Consider the following 9833-nt stretch of genomic DNA (forward strand, 5'->3'; position numbering starts at 1 on the left):
ACACGCGGCGTCACCAGACTCTTCTCTAGCAAGGAATGGGTCTGCAGCCGCTGACCGGGTGAGAAGGGCTTCGGACCACGGGGGTCTGGCTGCTCAGGCCGTCAGCGCGTAGTCAAGGATAACTCCGAGGCTCTCGCCTAAACACAGCAACACCTCTGGGACACATGGTGACGCCGGACCCGTCCCCGAGCGGGAAGCGGGTCCGGGACCGTTGGTTCGGTGAGATGTAGTCGGACTACGGGGGTCCAGCTGCTCAGCTCCTTAGGACGTAGTTTCAGATAACTACGCGAATCTTGACACAGCAAGAGCGGGTACCCTAGTCAAGAGGTACCGACAAAGTCCATCACACTATGACAGGTTTCAGCAAAGTAGAAAGCATGCGCACAAGTTCTAATGTGGTAAATGCGGTGGAACGTTTTACTTCATTTTTTTCTTCTGAAAGCCATCTTTCTAAAGAAAACAGGTCAATAATACAAAAGATGAGGGTGGGGGGGGTGTTAGAAGGGGCACAGCTGGCAGTGGGATCACCATCACTGCCAGCTTCGTTGCAGTTTGCACTCCCCTAGAAGGAAAAACGAAGGGGAAGCCGGGAAAGCTCGCCCCCCCTCCCTCGCACAGTCGCACCCACAAGAATAGCTCAAACCTGCTGCATCCCCCCCCGGGCGGACACGGAGCGCGCCAGAAGCCTCGCATCGCCGTTGCGCCGGGTCCGAGGCGCTGCAGCCGCGGCGGGTGGGCACAGCGAACGCACGGCCCGCGTCGGGCGGCTCTCTCCCAGCTGGGACACGCGGTCTTCCGTGGGCAGCCGGTGGTTTCCAGCACCCCGCCTCCACAGTGTATAGTATTTAGAGTATATGTCCGGGTGTATAGAGGGAAACTTTTGCTTTTCGCTAGTGACTACTGACTATCTGCTGCTGCTTGTTGTGCTAGATAGCTAGAGAATCTGTTGCTCAGCCGTACACATACTACTTGCACTAGTTTTAGTAGCACTCTATTCGCTGCATTCACATACTACTTGCACTAGTTTTAGTAGCACTCTATTCGCTGCATTCAGCCAACAGTATTTTTCTCTCACACCAAACCAGCCAGTAGCCACCAGCAGCCAGCAATACTTTTCTCTCACGACAAATCAGCACCAGCCACAACACAGCGAACAGAGTGCTAGCTGACCCAGCATTATTGATAAGTTTTTCTAGAAACCTCAATAACCGGCAGGTTAATTAATACTCCCTCTTTCCCTGTTTATAAGGCATACACGTATATCAAGATTCAAACCTTATCATCTTTGACCAATAATTTGACTATTAAATTTTTATTTTTATAATGCAAATTTCATATGATTGGATTCATAATCAAATATATTTTACAATGATTATAAGTTTATAATCAAAAGTGATATAATATATGATAAATAAATGGTCAAAGTGTTGTTTAGAAGACCGTGTCATATTCCACCATGCCTTATAAACGGGGAAGGAGGGAGTAAGTACGTATTCCCCAGCTCCTCTACAGCCTGCTGCATAGTATTAAAGGTAAAGATCTTTTCAAAAAAAGTATTATAGGTAAAGCGAACAAGATTAGTGCTAGAGTACGAAGCAGGGTGTATACTTTACCCCCTTCGGCCTTCGTTCGTGGTGGGTTTAACACTTTAACTAAACAAATTAAGAGCATGCATAACAGTACAGACAGCTGCTGTATTTTTGTCACAAATAGACAGCTGAATAGACAGCTTGTACAATAAGCTGTCTGTTTAGCTGTCTGCAGGGTGATTAATTCATCATTTGACACACAACCTCATGGTGATCTATTGTATAATTGATCTTTGTAGCCATTTTATTGTATACATGAGAAAATACACAATACATTCAAATAATTCATATGACTCTTAAAATAAGTATGTATATATACACATGAATACACGAATGAATGAAAATACATTCAGTTGGTGGCATTTAAATAAGCAATAGATGGCAGTTCGGTTGTCTATGTATCTTTGCCCTTCTCAAAACTTGGCATTGATGTCCAACTGCAGTTGTGCTTCCTCCCTGCTTTTACTTGATCCGAAAAAAGAAATAAGTCCCTGTTAGTCTGTGGTAAAGCAATACTGAGATCCTTGGCAAATTTGTGGTAAAGCAATACTGCCTACAAATAAGCATACTGAGATCCTTGGCAATCTATTATCTGCAAAATATCCATAGTTGCATATGAGAATGCTTAATTTATTGACGACGAGTTCAAAACATAAAAACAACGCAATTAGTCGGCTTGCAATCCTAGAGAAACAAAAGTAAGATGGAGAGGACAATCAATTGAACAGCATCATCTGATTAAGCCTCTAAAACAAACAGCAACTTAATCGAAGGACAATCAATTGAATAGCATCATATGATTAAGCCTAAAAAACAAACAGCAACCTAATCGAAGCTTTGTCCAATGATTCCTACGAGCAATATTGACCAAAAAATTAGCACAATCCATTCTAATTTACAATTGACAGTAACATAAAGTCTATATTAGCTAGCCCATAGCACAAGCAAACATCACATAGCTCAATTAGTAAACAAAACTGAGACACAAATCACAGACACACAAACATATGATGGTATGAGTTGATTTTAAATGGCATAGCAGAGCCACGCACAAGTACTCAAGCAAGCACAAGCAAGCAGGCACAGAGGAGCTAGCCGGAGCCATCGGCCAACACAAGCTAGCACAAGCAAGCACGGAGGCGCAGAGGAGCCGGAGCCATCGGCCAGCACAAGCTAGCGCAAAAGCAGGGCGCCGCCGCAGCTCCCCCCGCCGCCTTCCGCTTCTGCTTCGACAACACAGCAGCACCCCCGTGGGCTTCCTCTTCCGCGCCGCCGCCTTGGCCCTCCGCTGTCGCTCCGCCTCCGCCTTGAGCAGCTCCTGCACCGCCACCGCCGCCCGCTTCTGTTCCTGGCTTCCTGCTGCATGGTGTGGCCGCCGCCGCTCGCTTCTCTTGCTGCTAGGGTTGGCCGACGGGGGATTTGGGGGAGGATTTTAATAGTGATTGCTTACTTGGAGGGGTTTTGGCGCTAGATTTGCCGCACAGGAAGCAAAAATCGCCCGCACTCGCATCGGATCCGCGATGCCGACCACGAACGGGAGCAGGTCGTACAACGGGGGCGCGGAGTCGTCGATTCGCGTCGGAGCACGGGCCGCTGCCGTAGACGAACGAGACGATGGCGGGGCTCTCTCTCCTCGCCGCGAGGGTTTTTTTAAAAAAATCACCGCATGTCGACGGGTCGCGACAGCCCATTGTACGTGCCCTAACAAACCCTACATACTACGCACGTACAGTACACGGCTGGCTAAGGGTGCGTTTAGTTGCAAAACCAAAAATTTTTGGTTGTCACATCATCCCTTTGACCAGATGTCGGGAGGATTTTTCGGACACTAATTAAAAAACTAATTTCAGAACTCACTTGGAAACCGCGAGACGAATCTTTTGAGGCCTTTGACCGCATCATTAGCACATGGTGGTTACTGTAGCACTTATGGCTAATTATATACTAATTATGCTTAAAAGATTCGTCTCGTCATGTACATCCAAACTGTGTAATTAGTTTTGTTATTTAATTACATTTAGTGCTTCATACATGTGTTTAAAGGGGAGGTGAAAATTTTTGGGTGAAAATTTTTGGGAACTAAACGGGCCCTAAGGGTGTGTTTAGATACGCGAAAACTGGGTAGAAAAGGGCACATCGGACGCTGTAGCACTATTCGTTTGTTTGAGTTGAATATTGTCCTATTATAGTCTAATTAGGCTCAAAAGATTCTTCTCGCAACGTACATCAAAACTATACAATTAGTTTTTGGGTTTTTTTATTTACTTATATTTAGTACTCCATGCATGAGTCATTTGCTATATTTAATGTTTCGATGTGATGAAAAGTTTGGAAAATTTGTGGGAAGTGAACGCAGGCTAAAAAGAAGGCCCTAGCCCCCTAGCCTACGAGCCTAGCTAGCTAGGTGCAGCTAGCCATCTTAGTATAGATTCCTAGGCACAAGTATAGCCACGAAAAAGAAAAATGTGGGAGAGATAGAAATAGTGGAAGATGACGCCATGATCGCTTGCTTTTTAGATGGTTACGGTCGATGGATGAGCATGCACGGTCGATTAGGAAAGATCAGGGGCCTTGCAGGCAGGGGCGGAGGGCCTGTTATGGCCCAGTATGGCGGGCGCCATACTTAAGCCCGGCCCAAAAAAAAATTTTCCTCCCCCCGCGTTGCATTCAGCCCGCCCCGCAGCCGCCTCCGCGCCGCCTCCACCCTGCCGCCCTGCCGTTCCCCCGCCGCCCCGCCTCCGCCCCACCTCCGCCCTGCCTCCGCCCTGCCGCATCCCCGCCCGCGCCCACCGACACCTGCTGCGTCGCCTTCCTCCGCGCCGTGTACCCGTCGGGAGGAGGCGGAGGGGACGACTGCCTCTGCCACCTGCTCCGCAACCCGTTCCTCCTCGGCTTTCCCGTCGACGCCGCCTGCCTCGGCGCACTCCTCCCCGCCTGCGCCGCGGGCAACTCCTTCGCTGCCGCCACCGTCGAGGCTGCCACCCTCTTCGCCGACGCCTGCCGAGGTGAGCCGGCCACGAGCTCACAGCCAGCCCCCCTGGCCCCTGCCCTCTCATCTCCTCTCGTGGAGGAGACGTTGTACTCTAGATCTGAAACAGCCTGCTATTTCCGATGCCTCCTTGTTGAGTTCTGTAAAGAACATCTCATCACACACTGAACAAGAAAGATACTAGAAGTCAGAATCACAGTAGTGTAAATTATAAGGCGTAGAACAAAATTGAAAAAGAATAGCAAAGTGAAAACGGTAAACTTAATGACTTCGAAGAAAGTAAATTGTATAAGTCAGGCTATGTAGTTTCATGCCTGCAGCTATGAAATTAAATAAAATCAACTGATAAAGAATTGCATCACAATTTTAATTTCAGGGAGAATAGGAATTACATCACAGTTAGGTCAAATAGATATCAGGTGCTGCTGATCTAAGACTAATAACATTTTCAAAGCATGGAACTCAGTTGTGCAAAGAGAAATAAAACTTATGTTTTCAATTTTTCATGGAATAGAAAAATGACTATTGCCATATTTTGTTTTGTTTTAAACCAGTTAGCCCCTTTTTGTCATAAAAGTATGACTATTTCCTCAAAAGTTTCTGAGCTCTAAATAAAATCACATAATGATTCAGAGTAACAAACTAACAGCCAAAGGCAAAAGGATGATTGCAAACTATGAAGATAATATTATTGTATCTTCATGTTACAATTTCATCATAAAACAAAAGATGAAAGAATTATGCATGGTCTGCCTTGTGGGACTAAAAGTTAGGGACATACATGTACATGAGTTGCATTCGCAAACGCCTGAATATCCATCGCTCCCCTGGTGCTTCTCATCACCATTTGCTCCATCTGCTTGCAACGAGCATTTTTTTTATCAAACTGTTATGTCTAGGGTTGATCAAGGGATGTTCACAGGAGATGAAATCTTTTGGACAAGCAACATGTGATTAACTGGCGGGTAACAGAGGTTTGCCAAACAATGCATGTAACTAAATTCAAGTTGTGATGGACTAAACAAGAGAAATAAAATGGTAGTACGCGGTGAGGAAAGGCTAAGTGAAACTCGTTGGCTACAGTTCTACATCTTCTACATCAATGCCTAATAATGATTACTTTTCAGTTTTCATTTGTACTCTTCTTTGCTTTGGTGAATTGATGCTGCTGGTACGATGTGCTCATGTTGGAATGCAGATTTGAGGAGTTTTTTTTCCAATGGTAGCGGCTCAAATCCAAGTACTAATTTAGTTGGTACTGTTGACGTGGAGACTGAAGAACAAGAGGACCTGGTGTGTTTCTTGACTTGATCTTTTGTGTTTCTTGATCTAAACGCAGTTAAAGCTTCATTGTCACCCTGTGTAAATGTCACATCATCTCTCTCTATATATATATATTCTATGCTTCTAAGTTTCATACTCGGTGCAGCATTACATTTTAAATTTGTACATACTACTTTTAACTTACTTAATCTTTCGACGATTTAACTTCGCCATACCTTAAATTTTTTTCGTCCTCCGCCACTGTGTAGGTGCCTACGTAGATAGCTTTGTATTAGAATGGAACTAAAAAGTGTGTGGTTGGAAGGAAGAAACAACACTAAAAAAAGACATGTTATCCAAATGGGCGACATCCAGTACCTGTTGGTCCGAATGATGAAAAAGACAGCCCAAAAAGAATGTACTGGACTATTCAGGGTAAAGACAACAACTACAACAGAGAATAACTAAATGGGCCGAAAAATAGTCCGTCTAAGAGAGGGTGCGGGCTGAAAAAGCAAAAAAACAGCCTAACAACGTGTGCATGGAATTCTTCAAGCGATGGCTGTGGAATTTGCAGCCCGCGCGACATTTCTCTTAATACGATTCGCGCACCAAAAGATTAGCAGCGAGCGTGGCCACGTCGCCCGCTTTTCCCGGCCGTCCGATCGGGCGCACGGACGGCCGAGATCGTGCAATTCCTAGGTTTTTGGCAAAAAACCCCTCTACTAATGGAAAATTAACCCGCAGTCCCCCCCTCCGCCCTCGCAGCCTCCGCCTCGTCGCCATGGTCTTGGGGCCTCGCCGCCGCGCCTGGAGGAGCAGCCGCCGCCGCTCCACCTCGCCACTTGCCGGGGATCTGCTCCCCGCCATGGCCCCGCGCGGGAACCCGCCACGGCCGCCGGCCATGAAGGAGGGGGGAGGAGGGCCGCGACGGAGCTCGAGGAGGGCGCCGCCACCTCCCTTGCCGGACGGCGAGGCCGCCAGATCCGGCTGCCGCCGCCACGGGCCGAGCTCGAGGCCGCCGGATCTGGCCAGTCCCGCCGTATCCCCGCCGCGCAGGCGTCCGCCAGCGCCGCCGCCAGGAAAGGAAACTGGAAGGAGCAGGAGAGGGCGGAGTCCCAGGCGTCGCAGCTACGCGGCTATGCTCGAGATCGAGCGCGAACGCGCGGCGGCGCGGAGCAGACGCACCCCCGGCCGCCCTAGCCCAGGAACTCGCTGGCCGCCGGACCTCGGCCCGGCGGGGCGCAGATCCAGCCCGGACGAGCGCAGCCGTCGAAGCGGCGCAGCCCTCGGCGCCCCCAACTGCGAGCCCCGCGCGGCCGGCCGCCGGCCTCGGCCACCGGCTCGACGCAGCCCCGGCGCGGCCGCGGCCGCGGAGCGGCGCAGCCCCTGACGCGGGGCCAGCATGCGGTATGGGGCACAGGCCACCGGCGACCGCACGGGCGAGCCGACCGCCACCGCAGGCCTGGCCCTCCCCTGGCACATGGGCAAGCGCGGGGCGCCGCCTGCTCTGCTTGCTCTCGTGTGTGGAGATGAGCAGATAAGGGAGAGAGTGAGGAATAGCCTCCTTTTCTTTTCTCCTGAGAGAATGAGAGGGAGGCAGGGAGCACATGGGACGGAGGAGGCTCAGCCTCATTAAAGCTTCGCGAGCGCACTGCAGGTTTTGCTGTTCGGGCTCTACTGGTCTTGTTTTTGTTTGGTTATTGTTCACTAATTACAGTGTCAAATAAAACTAATTTAGAAAATTAATTCCAAAACTCTTGCGCTAGGAACTATAAACAATCTAATGAAGTCTTTAACCACACGATTAGAGAAAAGTTACTGTAGTATCACTGTAGCCAAACGTAACTTAATTATCGTCATTATATTCGTCGCGAAAAGTTACACCCATCTCTGAAGAGGTTTTACAAATAAACTTTATTTTGTACTTCTCGCATAAGAGATTTTTTTTGGGAAAAGTGTCTTTTAGGAATCCTAGAATGTTGAGGCTAACCAAACAAGGCCACTCTCCAACCTGAAATAGATTGCCTGAAGCCATCTTACGTTAGTGGCCAACGGGCCGTGCTCCACTTAGCCACCGCCCTTCGACGCCGCCACCACCCCCCCTCCCCCCACCCCCACACCTCCGGCCCTCCTCACGGCCAAGGGCCAGCGCTCGTTGGCCAGCCGCGCCTCCCGCCGGGCCGCCGCACGTCCCGCCGCGCCTCCGCCTGGCCTGGCCTGGTCAGGTGCATTCCCACGCACGGCAAGGTGGCCACGTCGCCTCCAATTCACAGCCGTTGGATCGCCTGAGCGGATAGTCGAGATAGTGCAAACTCCGGTCATTTTTCATATCCTCCTCTCCGGTAATATTTGGAAAGCCCCCTGACCTTTATCAAAAATAAACAGCGCTACATCCCTCTCTCACATTTACTTTTTCAAAACAAACCTCGTAGTTTCCTAAAATATAACCCCAGCATGTTATATCAATTTTTCTATATAAGACCCATTAAACGTACGATAGAACACCGGTCCGTCTTCAGATTTAATAAACATTACAAACTAAGGTTGCTCAACATTTATAAATATCAAATTTTTTAATTGAGAAAACTTTCAAATTAAAAGTACTTTTGCAATACGTTTCGAAATTTTTTTCATATAACATCCATTAAACGTACGATACGAACACTAAACCGTCTTCAGATTTAAAAAACATTACAAACTTAAGTTGCTCAACAATTCTAAATATGTAGTTTTTAATTGACAACACTTCCAAATTAAAAGTACTTTTGCAATACATTTGGAAATATATTTATATAATCCACTACACATCGGCCGCAAGGCACAATAAAAATATAGTCTACAAAATAGCTCCAAAGAGAAAGCAACGCTACTACACCATATCAAATGGCTGCATCCCTCGCTGGCCTTCCTCTCATGTACGCCACACAAACACTTCTCTTCTCAGCAGGAATCATAGCAAGCACAACGAAATTATTTGAAGTGATGAAATAATGTGTATATGCTGCTAAACTATAAGGACACGATACAAATATACTCCTTAGTGCAGCGCCAGTTAAACACCGGCTCCCTCCAACGTTCGCGCGGCAAGGCCGCGCTGTGGTTTCTAGTAGTCTTGGAATTTGCAGCCCGCGCGACATATATCCTAGCAAGAAATTTCAGCGACCAGCCACCCGTCAGCCCATGGCGACGGGTGCTTCTCTTACTAGGCCTAATTCATTAAGGTAGACCCGGCCTTGGCCCACTATGCTCTTATGATATTCTTTTTGTTGGGCGTAAGCGTAACCCATGTTAGGATTTGTTTTTTTAATCGCATGTTAGGATTTTTTGGGTGTGATAGTACGTGCGTGTATGCGTGCGTTTGTGTGTCTAAAAAAACTGTGTGTCGCCTACTATCCAGAGTGACCTATAGAAAAACCGTACTTTTTCACTTGTTGCTTCTCGTCACCATCATCAGGCGGTAAAAAGGCGTGCTGATCTGATCCGGTCCGGGGCTGTACCACAAGCACAAAGGGAACAATCCTGAACGTGCTGTGACGGTGGATCAGGACGCATGGGAGCAATATAAATCTTCATCCGTGCACTCCGTGTCCGGGGACAGCAGTACAAGGACAGATCGGCAGGCCGGTTAAAAACATCTAGCGCAACTGGAAAAAGGGGCCGATCGAATCATCCACACAGTGCATGCCCCCATGCATCATCCATGGGATAGTAGATGAAAAGATCAATGCAAGTACGTTGGAAGTGCGTGCGTGAGAGCCCAACGCGTCAGACAAAATCGGGCACTTGCTACGTTGGACGTAGGCACCTTGTATATACGAATACGATCGATGTTCATATTCTCTCCGTGGTCCATCATGAACATAGAGATGAGAACAATTTGTTAGAGCAAGGTTTATGATTTAGCCCGCTCGTGGCAGCCAGAATTTTTACAGCTCATCTCTCAACCTATTTGTATAGTAATTTAACTCTCCACTATTAATACATGATCC

General features: G+C 48.0%; 1 protein-coding gene across 1 annotated transcript; it reads left to right on the forward strand.

Annotated features, from left to right (window-relative positions):
* Positions 1–4119: 4119 nt before the first annotated feature.
* On the forward strand, positions 4120–6097 carry LOC120713484. Its single transcript, XM_039999436.1, has 2 exons — positions 4120–4594; positions 5777–6097. The coding sequence occupies exons 1-2, from the start codon at positions 4120–4122 to the stop codon at positions 5887–5889; spliced, it is 588 nt and encodes a 195-aa protein (XP_039855370.1). The 3' UTR covers positions 5890–6097.
* The last annotated feature ends 3736 nt before the right edge of the window (positions 6098–9833 follow it).

The sequence above is a fragment of the Panicum virgatum genome, chromosome 6K, assembly GCF_016808335.1.
Source record: "Panicum virgatum strain AP13 chromosome 6K, P.virgatum_v5, whole genome shotgun sequence".
Lineage (NCBI taxonomy): Eukaryota > Viridiplantae > Streptophyta > Magnoliopsida > Poales > Poaceae > Panicum > Panicum virgatum.

Coding starts and splice junctions, on each gene's coding strand:
- LOC120713484 (XM_039999436.1), top strand. CDS start 4,120: ATGGATGAGCATGCACGGTCGATTAGGAAAGATCAGGGGCCTTGCAGG. Junction 4,595..5,776: donor CTTCGCCGACGCCTGCCGAG/GTGAGCCGGCCA, acceptor GTTGGAATGCAG/ATTTGAGGAGTTTTTTTTCC.